We start from the raw sequence: 24,771 nt of genomic DNA, 5'->3' as shown, positions 1-24,771 counted from the left end.
TCTGGTTCGAGCAAGGCTCACCAGCTTGAGCCCAAGGTTGCTGGCTTAAGCAAGGAGTCGCTCAGTCTGCTGTAGCGCCCCAGTCAAGGCACATATGAGAAAGCAATCAGTGAACAACTAAGGAGCCGCAATGAAGAATTGATGCTTCTCATCTCTCTCCCTTCCTGTTTGTTTGTCCCTATCTGTCCCTCTGTCTGACTCTGCCATAAAAATAAATAAATATATAAAATTAAAAAGTTTAAAAAATATTATTGAATTATAAAGAAAATAAAGAACTCCCAGGAACCAAGAAATGATCAGAAGCCGCTAGGATTTTAAGTACATGCACCTGCAGTGTCCTAAAAAATAATTAAGTTTAAGATAATATAAACCCTCCTGAACTAGTAACATAAAATACACTAGCTACAAAGATAAGGGGTAAACAACTTAGGAAGGCATCAAGAAGGTTTCTCATTTCTCAATATCTGGCCCTATTCCTCAGTCTTGAAATATCAGTCAACTGAAACATTTGTTAGACTTGTCAGCTAGGACTCTGAAAGGTTTTTGAAATAGAAAACTCAAAGGGTAAACCTCCTTTACTCTAAAGTCAGGAAAAGTACCCTCGTCATCTGAACAGTCCTGACTTCTAGGAACAGCAAAGGTGTCAATTCCGTCCCCAAATAATACTAATACACTATGGCCCCACTGGAATCATAAAATGCTTATTTTCCTAAAAATTCACAGCACTCTGAGGTTTTTGACATAAAACGAAAATTTTTATAATCATAGTTGATCTCAGTTTCCAACTAAGGCAAATTAAAATATACACCAATCTATACATATATACTTACATCTATAGATAAACAGATACACAGAAAGATCACCTCCAGTCTTAGGGGCTGGCAAACTTTTACTTAGAAGGCCCAGTGAAAACTTCCCGCTCTGCGGGCCATGTGGCCGCTCCTCGGCGCTGCCCCTGCAGCAAAGGCACAGCCACAGACAGTGCCCATGTATGCACGGCCATGCTCCAATAATCCTTCATGCTCAAGTACAGGCAGCCAGCCAGCCAGCCAGCCAGCCAGCCAGCGGGGCCGGAGGTCACCAACCCATCTTAGAAGAATGACAGGACGACCTAGGATGGGACCCTCACCCTGGAAGGTTCAAGGTGTGTGATGGCTGAGTTGTGACAGTTATAGCTGGCCTCCTCCTGTCCACTGAACACATTGTAGAGCTTCAGCTGCCCGGTACAGGTACCGAGCATCAGGAACCGCTCCCGCGCTGAGAACGCACAGCAGGTGAACCCGCTTTCATCCTCATTGGCTTCCCGGAACACGGAAATAGGCCGAAACCTAAGCGAGAAAAAAGAGAGAGAATACTAGAAAGATGAAAGAAAAAATAGAGCATTTGTTTCAAATACCTTCTGCCAACATATCACATGATCTTTGGTAGTCCATTTTCATTGAGAGAAAAGGACCTCCACCCACCTATTTAAACAATTAACTAAAACCCAGGTTCAAAACGTGTAATCCCATGACCTTTACCTAAGATTTGTAAAGAACCAAAAGAGGAGACAACTTGGGCCAGCACAGAAACAAACTGGGGAGCCTAGAGACAGCACAGCATGTTCCGTGGGTTCTAGAAAACACGCTGGTTGTAACAAGAACATACAGTGTTGTATCAATGTTGTCAAGAATCACATAAGGAACCCATAGCTGACAAAAGGAGGTATAGTCACATCAATTCACACACAGTGACAACCTCTGGTATTTCAGGCCAGTAAAGGGTTTTCTGGACTAATCACTCTACCAGGGGTCGGCAAACTCATTAGTCAACAGAGCCAAATACCAACAGTACAATGATTGAAATGTCTTTTGAGAGCCAAATTTTTTTAACTTAAACTATATAGCTAGGTACATTCCTTATTGAGGTAGCACCCGCACGTGGTATTTTGTGGAAGAGTTGCACTCAAGGGGCCAAAGAGCCGCATGTGGCTCATGAGCCACCGTTTGCCAACCAGTGCTCTATGCTGATGTGACCCAAACCATTCCGATCCCCAGGGAGTGAGGTAGCCTCGCCTTACCTGCTAAAGATAAGGTGCCTATCAAAGCACCCACCATCCACCCCGCCATACTTGGGAAACGATGCTCTGCGGTTCAGCCTTGAGGTAAAGTTTATGGGTGCCTGCCGCCTCTGTTTTGGCTCAGGACATTGGTGAGGAGTAAAAAGAGAGAAGGGTGGGCAGGTGGCAACTGGGTTCTTGCAGCGCGCATGCTGCTCTCTAAGATACTCTGTGATGATACTGTCCAGTGTAGGAGGGGAAGGAAGATGTCTGTCCAACTGCTTTTTTATGGCTGGGCTTTGGCTGTAGGCGCCGTGGTCCGACTTCTGCCGCAACACTCTGATTTTCCTGCCATTGCAGGGCGACGGTCTCTCTCTGATAAAACTGATCCTACCAATCAAAGGGGAGTTGCCTGCATAAGACGGGCCAGGCAGAGTGAGCGGACCCTGGGGGGGCCGTGGCTGAGGATGGGCAGTGGGGGCAGGAGGGGCAGTGGCACCAGCGGCCACATGACTACCAAGTCGAGTTGCAATGCCGTTGGCGATGCGCGGGGTTCTGGGGAGAGAGACGGGAGAAGCAGCGGCGGTGACTGGGGTAAAGGCAGAAGAATGGGAGGCCGCAGTCATGGGCAGGTCAGCCTCTTTCGTCAGCACAGTCGCCGTCTCCCCCAGCCCTTTAGAAATGAGATGGTTTCGTATCAACAGCAGCAGCTCTTTCTCAGGGAAGGAAATCCGTGACTGGGCCACAACGTCGGCTTTCTGCAGTCGTGCCAGGGACACGTCGGTGCCGATGAGCAGTGGCTTCCCTGACACGCGCTCGATGAGCTCGGCAGCGTACTTGCAGAACTTGACGTGGTCGCTGCGCTTGTCCTGTAGCACGGGCTCCTTCATCAGCTGCTGGATCTGGCAGCTGCTGAAAAGGGGCAGCTTACTGATGATCTGGCGGACAGTGCTGCTCCGGGACAGGCCCACCAGGGCCTTGCAGGCCAGGGCTCGGATCTGGTCTGCGTCCGTGATAGGCATCTTGATGGACAGTAAGGACAGGAGCACCTTAATGCCGTTGTTGGATTGGACCACATTCCACATCTTGGCCAGGGTGTGCTCACTACTTTTGGGAGTCTGAGGCAGCTTCCTCCGAGGAGTTCCAGAGATAAATTTGCCAATACTGGAAATTCGGTTATCTGGGCCACACACACAGTTGATGATAATCTGAAGCGCTGACTTCTGAATCTCAGCATCGTGAATGAAGAACTCACCCTCAGCCACTCCCAAAATAATGCTGATACCTATGGGGGTGGGGGCAAAACATTTTCTATTATCCCTAATAAAACTCATGGCCAACTTCAACAGTAGCTTTGGAGTCCAAATTAAAAGTTCTGTTTCAGGTAAAACTACCACACATTTTTAAAAAGTATAAGGAGTTGTTTGTATAAAATACAATCAATTCTACTATAATGTATTTTTATGATGCAATACTTCACATGCAGCTGTTAAATAGGGGAATGATGTGGAGGTTACTAAGGCTAACATGCAATCTTCCCCTAGGTAAATAGAGCAAAACTGGTGGAACTAAGTCAAGCCTTCAGCAGGAAAGAAACCCCTTCAGTGTGGCTGCCGCAGAGGCAGCAGAAACCACGTGAGGTGAGTTCCGACAAGCGGCTATGCCCGGCTTCCTCCCCAGACCGTGCGCTCCAGGGCCCACCAGTCACACTACTTCCCAAGCTCACCGCAGCAGCAGCCCTGATCTTCACACAGTATTTTCAAATAGAGTGTACACTCCTTTAGTTCCTGAGTATGATAGCTTCTATCCTTCCTGAGCTGCTGACCAATTACTAATTTAACTAGGGCTTAGAGTTCAGTTGCTTAAGTTTTTATAACCTGCCCCAACCATTTTTCCTAAGAACCTTATTTTCAGCACAAGACTATGCAGAGTACACAGTTTTCAGGAAGGCACATACACCATTATAGCAGAAATACCTGCACCTCTCAGAAAGCCTGAGGTCACTAACGTAACGCTGTTATACAAAGCTGCATGGCATGGCTTCGAAGGGACAGACCTACCTACAGTGGAGACGGTGGAGCCAGCCTCGTCCAGCACATCCACTGACTCTGCCAACTGGAGCTGGATTTTTGGCACAACCGTAAGAATAGCCAGGACGTCCAAAGCAAAGCGCACTGTGTCATTCCTGGACAAGAAGAAGAGTTAATCAAAGGGAAAGAGGCTACAGACACAAGAAACAACAGAGCTAAAAAAAAAAAGAGGAAGAGCCCTGGCTGGTTGGCTCAGTGGTAGAGCGTCGGCCTGGCATGCAGGAGTACCGGGTTCAATTCCTGGCCAGGGCACACGGGAGAAGCGCCGATCTGCTTCTCCACCCCTCCCCCTCTCCTTCCTCTCTGTCTCTCTCTTCCCCTCCCGCAGCCAAGGCTCCATTGAAGCAAAGTTGGCCCAGGCGCTGCGGATGGCTCTGTGGCATCTGCCTCAGGCATTAGAATGGCTCTGGATGCAACAGAGCAATGCCTCAGATGGGCAGAGCATCGCCCCCTGGTGGGCATGCCGGGTAGATCCCAGTCGGGCGCATGCAGGAGTCTGTCTGCCTCCCCGTTTCCAACTTCAGAAAAATACAAAAAAAAAAAAAAGAGGAAAAGAGAAAATGGATCACAACTACCGCCTGTGTGGCTCTGTCCTTAGCCATAACATCAAGAGGATGTGTAGGTCACCATGGGGATAGAATTTTCACCTATCAAACTACTAAGGTTAAAAACAAAGGATAATCTCTAATGCTGGTAATGACGTAAAGACAAATACTCTCAAACTTTAGGTGGGGGAAGAAATTAGGACATTCTCTTTAGAGAATAATCTAGAAATATGAAACAAGATTCTTAAAATGTTCATAACCTTAAGCCCAGGAATTTCACCTCCTGGAATCTACCCTAAGGAAATAAACATAGAAACAAGTATCTATGTATTAAGCCTTCCATTATCACACCATCTAAAATAGAGAAAGAATTAGAAAATCTACCTAGACATCAGGAACACATGTGTTAGTTATGATACAGCCACATGAAGAATTAGGCAAGTATTTACAGCTGTTTTTCAAAGAAGGACGAGAGGAAAGGCTCAAAATACAACATTAATGAAATAGAAAACGTTAGCTATAAAATTTTAAATGTGACTAGACCAAGTAGTGGCAAGAAGGTAGAGAAATGAAAACTCCCATATACTGCTAATAGAAGAAAACAATGGTATGAGCATTTTCCAAACCCTCTGGCAACATCTAATAACCATAAAATGCAGACACCCTACAACCCAGCTTGTACACATCACATCCTCTAAAGACTCCAAAAGGAGGTTCATAGTACCATTCATTGGATAGCAAAAAATAAAAACCCACAATAAACATTAAATGTCCATCAATAGAATAAACTAGACAAAAACACAAGAGCTCAAATAAATAACATGTATAAACCTCAGAAAAAACCTGTGAAGATGCACACATGAAAATATTTATATAACTTAAAAACTTACAAAAGAGTACTAGATTATTGTTTATGTACACACATATGTCTAGTATAAATCTATGAATGGAGAGAATGCCTTCCAAAGTCAGAAGACTAGTCACTCTGGGGAGGCAGAAATGTAAAGGAACTTAGAAGCAAATACAACAGTCCAACCCTGGGTAGGGAGTAGTCAGTTCTATTATTCTTTGTACCTTTCTACATTTTGAGTTATTTCATTAAAAAGGTGACTATGATTAAATATTATAATCTCAAAATCTGTAATATACATTTACATACATTATAGAAAAAGAGATTGTGAAGAAATTAAGTGGCTAAAAACTTTCTTTTTTATTATATACACATTAATATATTTTAGGCAGAAACAAGTATTTTATTTTTAAAAGTAAACTTTTAGCCTGACCGGTGATGGCACAGTGAACATCGACCTGGGATGCTGAGGTCCCATGTTAGAAACCCTAAGGTCGTCAGCTTGAGCATGGGCCCAGCAGCTTAATTAAACGTTCAGTCACCAGCATGAGCAAGGGGTCACTGGCTTGGCTGGAGCCCCCCATCAAGGCACGTATGAGAGGAAACCAATGAACAGCTAAAGTGCCGCACTTCTGAGTTGATGCTTCTCATCTCTCTCTTTTCCTGTCTCTGCTTCTCCCACTTTCTCTCTCTAAAATCAATTTTTAAAAAACTGTTTCTCAGCCTTTTGGCTAAGATCAAGTATAAAATAATAAACACAAATGAATAAAAAAGGAGAGGGTAAACTAGAGGGATAATGCACACTGATGGGCCACTCAAGAACCGATTGATTGCCTGACCTGTGGTGACACAAAGGGTAAGGCGCCAACCTGGAAGGTCAGGTTTCTCAGATTTAAGCCCAAAATTTCAATTCACTTCACCAAATATTTGTTAAGCATATACTAGGTGCAAACCAACATCAACTTCAGCAGAAAGCAGAATCTAATTTCATTGAAAACCTCGCTCTGGGCCCACCTTGCATAATAGGTCTTCCAATTGCAGGCAATAGATATAAGCTGCAACAAGAGCTGGACACAAGAAAGTTTGAGGAAGACTTCAGCCGGTTCCCAGTAGAGCTGCGCTGGGCCATATTCTATCAAAAACTCCATCATTTCCACAATCTGTTCATGGGTATACGAACATGCCTACAAGGAGAGAGATCTATTATTAAAGAACTCTATCATCTGCTTGCAACCTTCCCAGCACACCTCAATGGCCAACATGGTTAATAATAAACCTAAGTAATAATAGCTTTCAAATTCCACAATCCCTCAGTCAAAAGCCCATATGTGAAAAAATGAATATGGGTCCTCAGGTTACGACAGTCTCGACATATGACGTTTCGCGTTTACGACGCTCACTCCCATAAAAACTAAAAAAACTTAAGACATGAGTGTTTCAGCCTACACCGTGTCATACTTACAGACTACGTGGGTGAACTAGTTTGGCTGTGCATGGTGGAAGAATATGCAGTACAGTGTATACAGTATATTTATGTTCTTTTCCTTTTTCTATGGCTTAGTTGTGTTTTTATGTTTTAGATTATGATTTTACAGCTGTGTTAGAATAGGTAAGTGACTTAGGCTAAGGTGTGTTTCAACTTACACCAAAATTCAGGTTACGTCACTGTTGTAGGAACAGAACTATGTTGTAACTTGAGGACCCCCGTATATATTTAATATTTCACTTGTAACTAAACTCACAATACAAAAGGTAAAAGGATGTTCTGTTTGTTAGTGCATATATTTTACAACCTAAGAAGAAAAGCACAATGTAAAATACTGGTTTTTCCAACTTGTGATTTTTAAAACATGCAGATACTAATCTTCATCCCAAAACATATAAAATCCAAAAATGATAAAGAAATGGAGTTACAAAGCACCCATTCAGTAAAGAAATTTCACACATGAAGTAGGATATCTAGTACTTTTCATAAACGATAGCCCCTTTATATACACTTCAGTCCATGATTTATTTTATTTATTTATTTATTTATATTTTTCTGAAGTGAGAAGTAGAGAGGCAGTCAGACAGACTCCTGCATGCACCTGACTGGGATCCACCAGGCATGCTCACCAGAGGGCGATGCTCTGCCCATCTGGGCCATTGCTCCATTGCAACTGGAGCCATTCTAGCGCCTGAGGTGGAGGCCATGGAGCCATCCTCAGTGCCCGGGCCAACTCTGCTCCAATGGAGCCTTGGCTGCGGAAAGGGAAGAGAGAGATAGAGAGGAAGGAGAGGGGGAGGATGGAGAAGCAGGTGGGTGCTTCTTCTGTGTCCCCTGACTGGGAATCGAACCCAGGACTTCCACATGCCAGGCCGACAATCTACCACTGAGCCAACCGACCTGGGCCAAATCCATGATTTAATTCTAGTTTCCCAAACAAATAACAATTCATAACTGGGAATAAAATGAATCCTTGAAATCCACCTGTTGCGTCCATTTTCAGGTATTCTGCCTCCACAAAGGACAAGTATAATCCAACAACGAACATCTCACATGACTCCATAATCTGAATGTGAGTTCTAAACCCAAAACTGCTATGGAGGGTGTTAACAGCAGTCCTGTTGAAGTTAAGGTCCTCTCACCTTGTATGGGGGTTGAGGATGGACAAGAATGCCACCTTCAGTCCTCTGAAGTGACTGCTTCACTTGTTCCAATTTAATGGCCAGGTGAGCCTCAAAGTACTTGCGTAAGGCCATGCAGGTATGTTTCCCAGTTTGGCGGCTAGCAAATATTTCGTCATCACTCAGAAGTGCACCCTGATCTTCCAAATTTAGGATCTCCAAAGTACTGATCTATTAAGAAAGAAGCAAAAGAATGGGACACAGGCAGGGTGGAGGAGAGGGAACACTAAGTAGGAGAAGTAAAAGGAGGGCTGACAAATAATGAGGTACATCTGTCTATACGTTGCAAGTGTCCACAGGAAAGCTAAACATTAAACCCAGATTGAAAAATCACATGGCCTGTAATCCTAGTTAAAGACATACAGGCACAAAACCTTTTGCTTTTAGAAAGACCATCACTAGCAATTCCCCCTGTAAGATTACTAAATTCAAGGCATGTCTATAATGGCACCAAGTCCTCTAAACACTTAAAAGGAAGAGAACCTTGTGCCTGACAGAGAAATAAAAAAACTTCATCTATAAAGAGAGAGTAGACTTCCTCCAGTGAGATAAGCTGCCTGTCCTCAATGTTGCTGAAGGGCAGCCAAGGCCAGGAGGACCGTGACTCCTCAAAAAGAGAAGCCACTGAGAACCTCACCAAGTTCACCAATCGACGAAGACCATCGTAGCGGTCAAAGAGCTCCAGCACGGCCCGGAAGGAGAAGCAGATTGAGAAAAACATGGTGGCGTGGCAACACCCTGAGGCGTGAGAGCATTCCATTAACCACAGGGTGTAGTTCACCACATCAGATAGAACCTTGTGCGGATGCATGCAAACCTGCAAAACATAAAAATAAACCCATTTTTAAATTTTAGGGGTCAAGAAACCTTTGAAAAAGAAAAAAAATTCAACAGTATCAATAGATATTTTTACACAATACAATGATCAGTCCTGATCAAGTCATTCTGAATTTAATGCTTAAGTTACAAATGAAATTTTATAACAATATATTGCAAACGTGAAAAACAACCTGCATTTAGATAAACATTTAAATCTGACCTATACTTACTATCAAATTTTGCAAATATTTACATCCTTGAATGCTCACAATGCTGTTTACATAGGTATTAGGGTTCCCACTTAACACACGAAGAAACGGCTCAAAGAGGTAAGAAACTTTCCCTAGCTCATAAAAGTGGCTAAGCCTCCTGATACTAAAGTCCACGAGTTTACCATCCATTTGCTCACTGATTTATTCACACACATTCCGTGGGGCAGGCAAGGATTTCTAAAGTGCTGCCCGGGTTTGCATGGTACTTTGCCTCTACCAGAGCCATAACTGCTCTTGTGTACACACATACAGATCAGGCTACTATTTTCAAAAAGCTACAAAAGCTTGCATAATGTTGATCTCAAGAGGAAAAAAATTAAAATTAGAGCATTACCTGATTAATACAGTGTGTCCGTAAAGTCATGGTGCACTTTTGAGTCACAGGCAAGCAACAAAAGATGATAGAAATGTGAAATCTGCACCAAATAAAAGGAAAACTCTCCCAGTTTCATACCTATTCAGTGCAGTTCGATGTGGGCTCATGCACAGACTTTTTAGGGCTCCTTAGGTAGCTATCTCGTATAGCCTCTACAGACTCGTCACCTACTGATGGCCTACCAGAACAGGGTTTCTCCACCAAACTGCCGGTTTCCTTCAACTGCTTATCCCATCGAGTAATATTACTCGTATGTGGTGGCGTTTCGTTATAAACACGCCGATATTCACGTTGCACTTTGGTCACAGATTCGAATTTAGCGAGCCATAGAACACACTGAACTTTCCTCTGTACCGTCCACATCTCGACTGGCCGTGGGCTGCTCTACTGTATACACAGTGTTACATCATCATCTGCACATGCGCACATGCTGCCATATCATCCTACAGAAACTGGGAGGGTTTTCCTTTTATTTGATGCAGATTTCACATTTCTATTGTCTTTTGTTGCTTTCCTGTGACCGGTCAAAAGTGCACCATGACTTTACAGACACACTGTATATGTGCAAAGATGAATAAAGACACAGACACAAAAGAATTTACCAACTTATTCTATCAAAAGAGCCATACCACATAAAGTATTAGAAAAATGTGCCAGGCACAAAAATGACAAGAGATTCCCTAGGGTGTCTGAGGAACCATTACTTCTCAAATGTACAATCCCCATACACTTTCTAAAAATCAGTAAATAAAAAACTCTAAACCAGAAAAACAGAAGACTGGGGGAGCCTGGGGAGCCCTGAGAACAACTACAATGATTTTACTATTTCCACCCCAACTATTTGTTAGCACACACAAAGCATCGTCTGTTGTTTTCACAATCAACTGACTAAAACAAAACAAACAACAAAAAACCACAAACTGTGTGAACGACATCTGAAAACTGAGAGCCTGAAGACTAATCCTAACGCAACAGAAATGGCGAATACTAAATAAAACTCTCAGACCCCAATCCATCTTGCTCCCCCTCCACCAGAGTCAGAGAAATAAAAGGTCTTTCCTAAACAAACTTTTACACTTTTAGAAAGCTTTGTAAAGACCAGACATTCAGGCTCCTTGCTTCTTTCATTAAAATTTACTCCAACTATTCATTTCTTCCTATCCAAAAGTTGTTCTGTGCATACGTCAGACTGCTCTCTCCCAGCCGCATTCCCCTGCACCTGACTAGACTGGACTTACCCTCTCCATGGCGTCCTGGTTGTAGGACAGATAGTACAAGCACATGGATACACCAGTTGCAGCCATAGAGGGACGAGGAATTTCCAATAATTTCTGTACTCCACCATGTGCAACAAACTCTGTGGCGAACTTGTTATGGAGAAGGAGAGATGCTAGATGCTAAACAAAGAAGATACATGTTACCATGGAACAGTCTAGCACAGCAATTTTCAGTGGGTGTGCCACAAGAATTTTAAAGTGTGCAATGCCTGACTAGTCAGGGGCACTGACCTCTTTTCCCTTAAACTGTCAAAAAAATGACATGAGCCGGCCCTGGTGTGAATGAATAAAATTTAAAATTGTACCTATTTTTCCTGGCAGACTGGCAAAAGTATACTTTTTTGGTGTGCCACAGAATTTCAGTAATTAGTTTGTGCCATGAGACGAAAAAGACTGAAAATCACTGATCTAGAAAAATCACACTATTTATTTACAAAATATTTAATTAGGTTGCTAAATACAAGGAATCCTCTGAAACTGAAAACCACTCCTTCACAACAGAAGTAGAACAGTGCTTAAGGGAAACAAATTATAAAACACTCTAAGATCCCATAACATTCCCTTCCAACACAAAAGGTTTTCATAAAGGTGAAAAACAAGAAATAAAGCCCTGGCCAGGTAGCTTGGTTGGTTAGAGCAGTGGTCCCCAACCGTTTTTGGGCCATGGACCGGTTTAATGTCAGAAAATATTTTCAGGGACTGGCCTTTAGGGTGAGATGGATAAATATATCACGTGACCGAGACAAGTGTCAAGAGTGAGTCTTAGATGTAACAGAGGGAATCTGGTCATTTTTAAAAAATAAAACATCGTTCAAACTTAAATATAAATAAAACGGAAATAATGTAAGTTATTTATTCTTTCTCTGCGGACTGGTACCAAGTGGCCCACGGACCGGTACCGGTCCACGGCCTGGGGGTTGGGGACCACTGGGTTAGAGCATCGTCCAAAAGCGCAGAGGTTGCCAGTTCGATCCCTGGTCAGGACACATACAGGAACAGATCTATGTTCCTGTCGCCTTCTCTCCCTTCCTCTCTCACTAAAATCAATAAATAAAAATTAAAAAAACAACAAATGAAAACTACTGCTATGAGAAATGACATAACCCTACAATTTTATTATTACATAGCTTCTGTAAAGGATTTTGCTACCGTCCCATTTTAATCCTTTTAACATAATCAGCTCTATGTTCCAGCTTTGTTTCAGACACTGACTGATTCATCACCAAATAAAACCCAAGCTTTGCTTTCATTTACATTGATTCAAAATATAGCCTCAAAGAACAATCTTCAACAAATTATCAAAACTATTAAATTTTCAGAAATCATTAGAATGCACTTTAAATAGACTTATAAATATAATTTTTTTAAGTTTTGTGATCTTCCTCTTTAATTCTTACTAGCCTCTCTGGGTGGACCCTAGCTTCTGGGCAATTTTAAGGACAAGGAGGGCGAAGAAGGCAGCAGGCTATTTTTTTTTTTTTTTTTATTCATTTTTAGAGAGGAGAGAGAGAGGGAGAGAGTGAAACAGAGAGAGAGGAGAGAGAGACAGGGGGGAGGAGCAGGAAGCATCAACTCCCATATGTGCCTTGACCAGGCAAGCCCAGGGTTTTGAACCAGCAACCTCAGCGTTTCCAGATTGACGCTTTATCCACTGCGCTACCACAGGTCAGGCAGCAGGCTATTTAATGATACTGAATCCCGGCCAGTGTGGAGGGGCCTCAGGAGAGCTAGAGCTCCCCCTCCTGTTTCACATGCCAGGGTGTCTTCCAGGTGGTGATGCAGGCACAAGGCCAAGACTTATAATTAGATAATTTTGATATCTGTGCAGATCTTGTAAAGATCAGTGGCAAAAACAACAGATATGTACCCTCTTCAGAAGTTCTCCCAAAACCCAGATTGAATTACTTGTAGTAATTCAATTCTTTTCCTCTGTACTCTATCTCTATACTCTATTTTTTATATTATACGAAGGCAAATTTCTCCATTTCTATTTCATTTCAACATACTCTAAAACTGTGTTATCCAATGCAATAGTCATTGGCCACATATGTTAGAGTAATACTAATTAAAATCAAGTTAAAACTGCAGCGCCCAAGTTACTAGCTACATTTTAAGTACTCACATAGGCTAGCAGTCCCTATATGGAACAGCACACAGAACATTTCTATTAACACAGGAAGTCCTACCCGAAGGCAAAGTTCTGGAATATCAAGAAAGAAGCTGTGATTTTAAAGAATCATAGAGAGCACTAACTCTTTCTCAGAGGTTTTTTCTGGAAACTACAATTTTTTAGAGAGAACATACCACTCCTTCCTCTGTGCTCAATTTTTTCCAACTTTGGTAATATAAAAAAGAAATCTTAAGTTTACATGTCTTTCTTAACCAAACCATAAAGAACAGAGTTTTATTTATTTAACATCGCAAACATTAAATGGTGTTTTGTTCATTAGTTACCCTGCTGAGTGGAACTACATGGTAGCCCTAATGTTCTTCATTCCACTTCTCTCTCTCCATTCAGATTACCTTAATTCTCATGGACAGGCATGGACTTAAGTGGGCTAGACTTGACCTGCCTTGCCATAGTTAGCCCCTTTACAACCTAGGAAATCATGTCCTTTTACTGAATTTAGGTCTGCCACTATTTCTTTACTCACTTTCTGGGTTATATTTTGTTCACCCTAGATAATCTATCAACATAAAATACAATTAAGAATTCAGAAAAGGTGTTATTGGCTGTGAATATCTAAAAGCAGCATGATAGAAGGTACTGTAACACAGTCTTCGGTTCCTATTCAGCAGCCATAACAGAAGGCACTCCTAGGTCTAGATCTCCACCTTAACATTCAGCCCTCTAGGACTGCCCCTGAATTTCTACAGAGGCACATGGTAAGCCTCATCCTTTCCAGCTAAAGAATGTTCCATTTGTTCCTATTTGGACTATCTGGTAACAGAAAGCCCTAAGTAATAAAAACCCAGAGAGTCTATATACCAAAACACATAGGTACATCCATGTCAACAAAATGTTCAGTCACCAAATATTTTTAACAATTTTACCTTAAGTGCCTCAAACGTAAGCAGGACATCATTAGTCTGTTTCAGGTCAATATAGAACATCATCAACTCCCGGGATCCAAGTTGCATGAATATGGGAAGTAACTGTAATAAAGACCAAAAACAAGTCTTAACATTTGGCTTTATTTTTACCTATTTCCTATTCCATTATGAGGATAAAAGATTATCCCTACCTCCTTTATGAAGATAAATATAAAAAGTCATTTTGATCAAACAGGCCCTACCAGAAGTGACCTGCATAAGAGTTTGCCAGTTTGGGGCAAACACTTTTTCGTATTAAGAGTAAAAACACATCAGGGTATAAAATGCTACCATAAAACATCACAGAAATAAACACAGTATTTCTTAAGTGTGAACAGTATTCTTCCCAATAAGCTTACCTCCTGATATTCTCCGAGAGGGGTCAAATACTGGAGAATAAGTCGCTGTTCAATAGCAGGAGTCATAGGATAAAGAGTGTAATTGGTGCCAATCACCCAGGGGGACATTTCTGACCAACTGCTATTAGACAGCTCAACAAACATGCGATCTGCATCAGAGGATGAGAAACCCAGCTTCTGCTTGGCTTTCCTAAAGCTCTCTCTGTCACCACCCTGTTTTGCTGTCTTGTTTTTCCTCAATCCTCCTTCCTCCGGTTTTGCTGCTGAGTTCACTCTGCTACTGGTCTTGTGGCCTGAATCAAGATGAAAGGAGATCTCCATGTCTCCAGGGGCTTCCTCTTGTTCACCATCCACTACATCTACAGCCATGTCGCCATAGTCCATATCCACAGCTTCTTCATCCAGAGGCAAAAGGGGTCCCGAGGAGAGCTTTCGTGGGCTAGGACGCTTGCTTTCTTGCCGCAAAGCCACTTCCTGAAGCTGTAGCTCCCGCAGTCTTCGAAGCACTATTGCTACCTATCAACAGATATTGAAATAAAAGGGGTTGTCTCTCTGCTTCTTAGTTTAAATGACAGTTAATAATTTTTATTCCTACTTATAGAGAACTAGGTACTCATGCAGTTACCCAATCCCTGGTAACAGTAAAAATTTAATAAATATGTTGACTTGATTCCTATATTGTAAGGAAATAAGTAATAGCTCAAATTCTCATTCCCCATAAAATTTTGCAGAGAATCCAAACCAGATCTGCACATAAAACACATCATTAAAAAAAAACAAAAAAAAACACATCATTCATGCCTGACCAGGTGGTGGTGCAATGAACAGAGCATCAGGCTGGGATGCAGAGGACCCAGGTTCGAAACCCCGAGATAGCCAGCTTGAGCAAAGGCTCATCCAGCTTGAGCACAAGCTCACCACCTTGAGCGCAGGATCGCTGGCTTGGGTGTGAGATCATAGACATAATCCCATGGTTGCTGGCTTGAGCCCAAAGGTCGCTGGCCCAAGGTCACTGGCTTGAGCAAGGGGTCGTTCACTTGCTGTAGCCCATCAATCAAGGCACATATAAGAAAGCAATCAACGAACTAAGGTGCCACAATGAAAAATTGATGTTTCTCATCTCTCTCCCTTCCTGTCTGTTCCTATCTGTCCCTCTCTGTGTCTCTGTCACACACACAAAATAAACATCATTCTAAACTGATCTCTCAGCTTGCTGGGCTGGATGGACCATCACACCTAAATAGGCAGACACAATTTTTTTAAAAAGTGCCTTTGAAAATCAAATGTAAAGCTTTCTCAAACTTGTATTTATTATGTTATATTCTGTTAGACATTGTCATCTACATTACACATAATTACATAAGTTGTTTTTCAAGTTCACCATTTGTTTTTTATTTTCCTTTTATTTATATTTGGGGCCTGCCTTAAAATGCAGTATGGTGCTTAGTTTTAAAAAGAAGCAAGCCAGACCAGGCGGTGGCACAGTGGATATAGCATCAGACTGGGACACAGAGGACCCAGGTTTGAGACCCCGAGGTCACCAGCTTGAGCGCAGGCTCATCTTGTTTGAGCAAAGCTCACCATCTTGGACCCAACGTCGCTGGCTCGAGCAAGGGGTTACTCAGTCTGCTGTAGCCCCACGGTCAAAGCACATATGAGAAAGCAATCAGTGAACAACTAAGGTGTTGCAACAAAAAACTAATGATTGATGCTTCTCATCTCCGTTCCTGTCTGTCCCTATCTATCCCTCTCTCTGTCTCTCTTTCTGTCTTTGTAAATAAATAAATAATAAAAAGAAGCAATTTATTTTGAACTGCATTTTAAAAAAAGGATGATAGATGAATATGGAATAAAATAAGTATAATAAAATGTCTACAATTTAAGTGGTGTATATACAGTGGTTCACTAAAATTTACTTTCATTCTATATTTAAAATTTTTTCGTAATTCAAATGTTGAGGAAGAAAGGAAATGGCACTATTGTTTATCTGTATAAACTACTACGATCTTTAACAAGATGAAAGATAGCATTTTCAAGTTTAAAAAAAAGTAAAATCAAAACTCTTATGAAAAGTAATGCTAAAATTACAGGTACACTCCAGTACAAGGTAATATATAAGCTCTACCTGTTCAAGTTCAATTAGCAAGAAAACTTGTGATCATTCTCCTATCTTATGCAAAAATCCCTTTAACACCATCCTTACCAGCTGGGAATTTTCATCTCTGTAGTTGGCAGCAATGTCTTGATTTTCCATAGCACCTCCTAACAGCCCAGTAGAGTATGTCCTCAATGGCTGATCGGCCTCTCGGGCCCATTTGAAAAGATTTTCAACAATTCCTTCCTGTAGTAAAGGAAATGAAATAGTACTATTCAGGAAAAAAAATCCCACTTTCATAAAGATACAAGCAAAGATTTCAGTCTTCTGAAAAAAATTTTAATGTTGGTCATAAAATTTAAAAATGCAAATAAATAATAAATTGTTTAGTTAAATATCTGTGAAATACAATCCTATTTAACAGCTAAAATTGCAGCTAAAAACCAACAGTCTCATAATACAGCACCATTTTAGGTGTTAAGACCAGAAAAGTTCCCTGACTGGGTGGGAAGCACTAAAAATTCTATGTCCCTCTTTGCACATTTAACATTATTAATGCTGAAAAGTCTTCCATCAAAGAAGTATTCAACTCCATGTAACCCAAATTTACTTTTACTTGTTATTTTATTATGAAATATAATACATAGAAACATGTATAGTCTAGCCAAAGACAATCAAAGTCACCTATGATTCACCACCTAGCTTAAGAAACAGAAAAAAGCCCTGGCCGGTTGGCTCAGCAGTAGAGTGTCGGCCTGGCATGCGGGGGACCCGGGTTCAATTCCCAGCCAGGGCACATAGAAGAAGCGCCCATTTTCTTCTCCACCCCCTCCCTCCTTCCTCTCTGTCTCTCTCTTCCCCTCCTTCAGCCAAGGCTCCACTGGAGCAAAGATGGCCCAGGCGCTGGGGATGGCTCCTTGGCCTCTGCCCCAGGCGCTAGAGTGGCGCTGGTCGCGGCAGAGCGACGCCCCGGAGGAGCAGAGTATTGCCCCCTGGTGGGCGTGCCGGGTGGATCCCGGTCGAGTGCATGCGGGAGTCTGTCAGACTGCCTCTCCCCGTGTCCGGCTTCAGAAAAATACAAAAAGTAAAAAATAAAAGAAACAGAAAAAAGATCAAATCAATAACCTAACTGTATATATAATTTAAGAAAGTAGCAAAGGGGCCCTGGCCAGTGGCTCAGTGGACAGAGAGTTGGCCTGGTATATGGATATCCCAGGTTCGATTCCCCATCAGGGCAAACAGGAGAAGCAACCATCAACTTCTCCCCTCCTCCTTCTCCCTCTTCTCCCTCTTCTCCTCCAGCAACTAGTGGTTTGATTGGTTTGAGCATGACCCCAGGTGCCAAGGATAGCTCCATGGGAGCATGACAGCGTCAGGTGCTAAAAATAGCTCGACACTCAAGCATGGGCCCCAGATGGGGCTGCTGACTGGATTCCAGTTGGGGCGCATGCAGGAGTCTGCCTCCACTATCTCCCCTCCTCTCACTTAAAAAAAAGGTAGCAAAAGAAACCTGACCAGGCAGTTGCACAGTGGATAGAGCATTGAACTGGGCCACAGAGGACCCAGGTCTGAAATCCCAAGGTCGCCGCTTGAATGCAGGCTCATATGGCTTGAGCACGGGCTCACCAGCTTGAGCACGGGGTCACTGGCTTGAGCAGGGGACCACAGACATGACCCCATGGTCGCTGGCTTGAGCAAGGGGTCGGTCACTTGCTCTGCTGTAGGCCCCCGGTCAAGGAACATATGAGAAAGCAATCAATGAACAACTAAGGAGCTAAAATGAAGAACTGATGCTTCTCATCTCTCTTCCTGTCTGTCTGTCCCTATCTGTCCCTTTCTGTCTCTCTCTCTCTTTGTAACAAAAAAAAGTAGCAAATAAAGGCTCTGGCTGGGTAGCTCAGTTGGTTAAAGTGTTGTCCTGACAAGCCAAGGTTGTGGGTTCAATCCCTAGTCAGGGCACATACAAGAATCACTAATGATGACATAAACAAGTAGAACAACAAATTAATGGTTCTTTCTCTCTGTCTCTCTCTTCCTCTGTCTCTAAAAATCAATATATTTTTAAAAAAGGAAACAAGCAAATGAGTAAACAAAACCCAAAGTTAGTAGTAGTACAGAAATAATAGAAATTAGAATGAAGATAGTGAATAGGAAAATGTAGAACATTTTTGAAACCAAAAGCTGATTCTTTGAAAAGACCCATAAAATTGACAAACCTTTAGCTACACTGACCAAGAAAAAAAGAGACAACTCAAATTACTGGAATTAAAAACAAAAGATGAGCCTGACCAGGCGGTGGCGCAGTAGATAGAGCATCGAACTGGGATGCAGAAGGATCCAGGTTCGAGACCCCAAGGTCGCAGCTTGAGCGCGGGCTCATCTGGTTTGAGCAAAAAGCCCACCAGCTTGGACCCAAGGTCGCTGGCTCCAGCAAGGGGCTACTCGGTCTGCTGAAGGCCCACGGTCAAGGCACATATGAGAAAGCAATCAATGAACAACTAAGAAGTCCCAACGCACAACGAGAAACTAATGATTGATGCTTCTCATCTCTCTTCGTTCCTGTCTGTCTGTCCCTGTCTATCTCTGCCTCTGTAAAAAAAAAAAAACAAAAAAAAACAAAAGATGAGGCATTACTACCAATCTTACAGAAATAAAAATAATAAGAAATTACTATGAACTCACAGTAAAATATTTTTGACAAAGAGATTTTTTTGGTCTCCTGCAGTGGTAGCCAATTAAAGAATTTAATATACAACCTGAACAGGCGGTAGCACAGTGGATAGAGCATCAGACTGGGATGCGGAGGACCCAGGTTCGAAACCCAGAGGTCCCCAGCTTGAGCGCGGGCTCATCTGGTTTAAGCAAGGCTCACCAACTTGAGCCCAAGGTCGCTGGCTTGAGCGGGGGGGGGGGGGGGTGTAATTTGATCTGCTCTACCCCACCCCACCCTACCCCCGTCAAGGCACATATGAGAAATAAATCAATGACAACTAAGGTGCCGCAATAAAGAATTGATGCTTCTCATCTCTCTCCCTTCCTGTCTGTCTGACCCTGTCTAGCCCTCTGTCTCTGTCACACACACACACACACAGATTTTAATATATAATATTGCAAATTGTAGCAGTAATTACAGCTGAAAATCTCTGTTGCACCCAAGCAGCAGCATTCATTAAATGTTATCTTACATTTTTCTTACCGACATGATTTCTTACATTTAATGTCTATTACTACCTCAATAACAAAAACCTACAACAATTATTTTAACAAAGACAAATCAACATATTACTCAGTTAAAAAGTAAATGGAGCCCTGGCCGGTTGGCTCAGCGGTAGAGCGTCGGCCTAGCGTGCGGAGGACCCGGGTTCGATTCCCGGCCAGGGCACATAGGAGAAGCGCCCATTTGCTTCTCCACCCCTCCGCCGCGCCTTCCTCTCTGTCTCTCTCTTCCCCTCCCGCAGCCAAGGCTCCATTGGAGCAAAGATGGCCCGGGCGCTGGGGATGGCTCTGTGGCCTCTGCCCCAGGCGCTAGAGTGGCTCTGGTCGCAACATGGCGACGCCCATGATGGGCAGAGCATCGCCCCCTGGTGGGCAGAGCATCGCCCCCTGGTGGGCGTGCCGGGTGGATCCCGGTCGGGCGCATGCGGGAGTCTGTCTGACTGTCTCTCCCTGTTTCCAGCTTCAGAAAAAAAAAAAAAAAAAAAAAAAAAAAAAAAAGTAAATGGACCTTTCTTTTTTTTGTTCAGTACCTTCTCTTGGAAAACGACGGCCGTCTCCAGCCCGGGCATGATGTCCAGAAGAAGCCGGCAGGCTGCGGTGTTCAGCGGGGGCTCTCGGCTCGTCATCACGTAGGCATTCACCAGCTGTAAGGAAAGAAAGGGTAACTTGTGCCTAAAATTCAACCCAGTCTAATTAATTCAGTCTAATAAATCCTTACTATATTCCTATCGCCTGCCTAAGCGGTATCAGAGAAGACTGTACTTAACAATGACCAATTAAACCTTTAGTTACAGTTATAATTTTGCTGAGCCAGGATGGTATCATATGTAATTTCTTTGGCAGCTTTAAAGTCAGATCCTCCCAAAACACTCAGTAACCATAGAAATTAAAGCTCAAAGGGTATCACCACAAAGAAATCGCCCCCCCATATTCATACACACTTTTTTTCAAAAAGATAAAGCAGGGAAAGATAAGCCCTCCACCAGATTCTTCACAGTGGTTATGAAAATTTTTTTTTATATTTTATATATATAATATATAAATGAATGTATTAATAAAACTTTCATTTAAATACTCATCAAATATTTACTGAATCTCATCTACTAAGTAACACTGTGTTAGTGCTGAGTATACAAAGTAAGACACAGTCCCACCATCAAAGGGTTCATAATCCAACAAAGGTGACAGTTGGGAAAACAAATGTTGTGAGCACAGGATGCTACAGAAACCTACAGGAGGCCATACACCCTGCAGAGGAACCACAGAAGGCTTTGAAAGGAAAGGATTCCAAGCAAGAATGTAAAGGGCAGGCCCTGGCTGGTTGGCTCAGTGGTAGAGCATCGGCCTGGCATGCAGGAGTCCCAGGTTCGATTCCTGGCCAGGGCACACAGGAGAAGCGCCCATCTGCTTCTCCACCCCTCCCCCTCTCCTTCCTCTCTGTCTCTCTCTTCCCCTCCCACAGCCGAGGCTCCACTGGAGCAAAGTTGGCCCGGGCGCTGAGGATGGCTCCATGGCCTCTGTCTCAGGCACTAGAATGGCTCTGGTTGCAGCAGAGCAACGCCCCAGATGGGCAGAGCATCACCCCTGGTGGGCATGCCGGGTGGATCCCGGTCGGGCGCATGCGGGAGTCTGTCTGACTGCCTCCCCGTTTCCAACTTCAGAAAAATTAAAACAAAAATTAAAAAAAAAAAAAGAATGTAAAGGGCAAGCAGAAGTAGCTAAACAGGAGTGGGAAGCAGAGAAGGACCGTAAGGAAAGAACTGAAAACTGAGAAAACAAAGAGACAGTTTGGTTATATAAACACCAAACTAACAAATTTAAGATTTATCTTGAGGGGAATAGTAAACCACTAGTGGATAGTAAGCAAGAGGGTGCCATGGCAACTTTTTGTGTTTTAGAAAAATTTCTTGGCTATAATGTGAAGAATGGGTTGGAAGAGAAACAACAAGAAAAACCAGTTAAGAGGCTACTGAGTAACCAAGTGAGATGGTAGCAGCTAAACCTAGGTCTGACAACAAGGACAGAAAGAAGTGGCAAGATCTGTGAAGGTTAAGGGAGAGGAACAATAAGACCCTTGAATTAGAGAGTTTGGAAGAATAAAGGATAATGTCTAGCTGGAGAAACAGATTGTGGAGCAAACAATTAGACATATAGAATTCAAAGAACCCATGAGGAATATCCAGGTGGGAATGAATAGATGGAAGTTTAAACTGATCTGAAGCTGAGAAATACATTGGCTATACTGGCGATAGAAAAATAAATTGGGAAGTAAATACAAGACAGATAACAATAACAGCTAATACTTACTGAGCCCTCATGAGTCAGGTTCTGTGCTAAGCACTTTCTATGCTTAATTTCATTCAAGGATTAAAAAAACACTTTAAGGTAAGAACTATCATCCCCTATCTTATAGATTAGTAAAATAAAGCTTGAAAAAGCTTAAGCTGCCCACAGACAGAGGTGTCAGTGAAGGGAGGAGCTGCATTTAAGCACAAAACATGGATGGCCGCCCCACCTGCCGAAGCCCATGCTCTCAAGCATCATGCTATTCTGCCTCCAAAAGCAGCCAATTTACTGAACAACACTACGATCAGGAGCTGTGAGTGAGATGCGTGTGTGTGCATGTGTGTGTGTCTTTCCCCCATTTCACTTACTCGACAACCCAGAATTAGAGAAAGCATCTTTCCCTCCCTCCACATTGTCAAGCACACACCACGTATCAGTGCAGATTCACGCCATATACATCCCTCTTTGTTCTACTGAGAAACCGGTACAAGGACTCCTATATTTCCAAACTCAAACTGTCTTGCCCAAAGATGAGCAGAGATGCCTTGGGAACCCTCACCGATACTCAACTGAACAAAGTACACATCTTGAGAAAATACCCTGGACTTTGGAAAGAAATATGTCCATGATTCCTCTTATTTCATTGAACCAATACCAAATTAAAAAAATCTACCTACTTAGCCTGACCTGTGGTGGCGCAGTGGACAGAGTGCCGACCTGGAATGCTGGCATAGCCGGTTCGAAACCCTGGGCTTGCCCGGTCAAGGCACGTACAAAAAGCAACTACAGCAACTATGAAGCAACTGGAAATTGATGCTTCCCACTCCTCCTCTTTCTCTCTCCCTTTCTCCTCTCTCTAAAGTTGCTAAATAGCCCTGGCTGGTTGGCTCAGTGGTAGAGCGTCAGCCTGGCGTGCAGGAGTCCCAGGTTCAATTCCCGGCCAGGGCACACAGGAGAAGCGCCCATCTGCTTCTCCACCCCTCCCCCTCTCCTTCCTCTCTGTCTCTCTCTTCCCCTCCCGCAGCCAAGGCTCCATTGGAGCAAAGTTGGCCCGGGCGCTGGGGATGGCTCTAGGGCCTCTGCCTCAGGCGCTAGAATGGCTCTGGACACAACAGAGCAACGCCCCGGATTGACAGAGCATCGCCCCCTGGTGGGCATGCCGGGTGGATCCCGGTCGGGTGCATGTGGGAGTCTAACTGCCTCCCCGCTTCCGACTTCAGAAAAACACACACAAAAAAATAAAGTCGCTAAATAAAATCTTTGAAAATAAAAAAAATTAAAAATCTACCCACTCTATTCCCAACTTTGTCAAGACCTCGGGAGAAAGCAAACTATTTACAAAAAACAATAAAGTTCAGCACTGATGACAATCTGGAGAAAAGTAAGAAGTAAACCTACTGCATTCATGAAATCATCATTCTTGAAGAGTATTCTCAGCAAGTGGCCCAGCATACACTCTGGATCAGCTCGACCTACCAAAAGAAGAGGGGGAACAAACAAAGGAATGCGTAAATCATCCCAGTCAAGCACCTCAGACCTCTGTAGAGACACCCAGGCTCTGGTTAAAAATAGTTAAAAGTACTATTAAAATACCAGAAAAGAGAAATAGAGCAAAGATAAGACTCTTTGGAGAAATTAGATTTAAGAAACTCTTTAAAATGAAAAATGACAATATAAAAATTTGAGACCTGCTCTCTTTCTGTCCTGTCTTCCAGCGTTTGAGACAGCCACGCTGAATTACATAAACAAGCACTAGCCCCAGGCCAGCATTGGTCAGTGTAAATAAGATCTACAAATGTATAAAAAATGTATACAAAAGAAGTAGAAAGAAGCATAAAACAAAATCCCCGACTTCCCAGCCACAAAATGGTAGGAAGAACAACTTCTTTTGATGGGTGGCCTGGAAAAGAGAGGCTCCAAGCCAATCTCCCCTTCAGCTACAACGCCAACAGCAGGAGAGATGTGTCCTCCACCTATAATGACATCCCATTAACAGGTGGGGGAATCCCACCAACTCTAAAGATACAGTAACCTGGGCATTCATTTCCGAACTCCTGGGGAAAGAAAGGTGGCCAGGGACCAGAATCTCCTCAACACACAGCCTAAAGATAAAGGAATTAGTTAATGGTTTGGAGAATTATTAGTGTTTTTAAAAGATACCATGTATTTTATTTAGTGTTTTTTTTTCTTTTTCAAAACAGAATGGAAAATTTAGTCACAGTATAAAAAAGATGTAAGCTGCCAATATGAAGTTTTCCCCAAGCTGTAATTAGTATACCAAGTAATTCACAAAAGAAAAGTTAGAGAATAGTATAAAAACAAATGACATCAGAGTACAAACTTTCTATGTGAAGAAATGATAAAACTAAGACCCTTATATTTGTTTATTAAATAAATTATTTATAAATAATTGCTTAACATAATAGAAAGAAAAAAATTTTCTTTAAATTTCTACTGAAAACAGGAATACCTTTCTGTCTCCCCCTTCTACCTCATTACCATTTCATCCTTTCTAAGGCAACATCTGAGCATGAACACCTATGACATACATTAGCTAAAATTCTAATTTCACATTCACTTTCGTACTTTTTCAAGCTCCAACTGCCTTACTGAAATTATGTATTACAAAATATTTAAAAATAATTTCAAAATTCAGAAATAGATTTTCCTCACTGCTCTTACCTTGAACAACAGTTTAACAAATATAAGGTCTTGAAACTTAGCAAGAAATATGCTATTTTTTTTCTTTTTTTTTTTTGTATTTTTCTTAAGTGAGAAGCAGGGAGGC

General features: G+C 42.6%; 1 protein-coding gene across 3 annotated transcripts in view; it reads right to left on the bottom strand.

Moving 5' to 3' along the window:
- DCAF1 (DDB1 and CUL4 associated factor 1) overlaps nt 1–24,771 on the bottom strand; it is a 60,325-nt gene that overhangs the window by 15,258 nt on the left and 20,296 nt on the right. For all 3 annotated transcript variants that reach the window (XM_066245195.1, XM_066245194.1, XM_066245196.1), the window contains 12 exons: nt 23,382–23,455; nt 20,228–20,341; nt 16,590–16,727; nt 14,387–14,902; nt 13,989–14,090; nt 10,896–11,054; nt 8,828–9,007; nt 8,152–8,361; nt 6,538–6,707; nt 4,099–4,223; nt 2,060–3,323; nt 1,130–1,328 (listed from right to left, as the gene is read on the bottom strand). In XM_066245195.1, the coding sequence (XP_066101292.1) occupies nt 1,130–1,328; nt 2,060–3,323; nt 4,099–4,223; nt 6,538–6,707; nt 8,152–8,361; nt 8,828–9,007; nt 10,896–11,054; nt 13,989–14,090; nt 14,387–14,902; nt 16,590–16,727; nt 20,228–20,341; nt 23,382–23,455 (3,251 nt within the window). The remainder of the gene's footprint in view (nt 1–1,129; nt 1,329–2,059; nt 3,324–4,098; nt 4,224–6,537; nt 6,708–8,151; nt 8,362–8,827; nt 9,008–10,895; nt 11,055–13,988; nt 14,091–14,386; nt 14,903–16,589; nt 16,728–20,227; nt 20,342–23,381; nt 23,456–24,771) is intronic.

This window comes from Saccopteryx bilineata, chromosome 10 (genome assembly GCF_036850765.1).
Source record: "Saccopteryx bilineata isolate mSacBil1 chromosome 10, mSacBil1_pri_phased_curated, whole genome shotgun sequence".
Classification (NCBI taxonomy): domain Eukaryota; kingdom Metazoa; phylum Chordata; class Mammalia; order Chiroptera; family Emballonuridae; genus Saccopteryx; species Saccopteryx bilineata.
The sequence above is the reverse complement of the archived record's forward strand: the minus strand, read 5'-3'. Positions and strand labels throughout refer to the sequence as shown.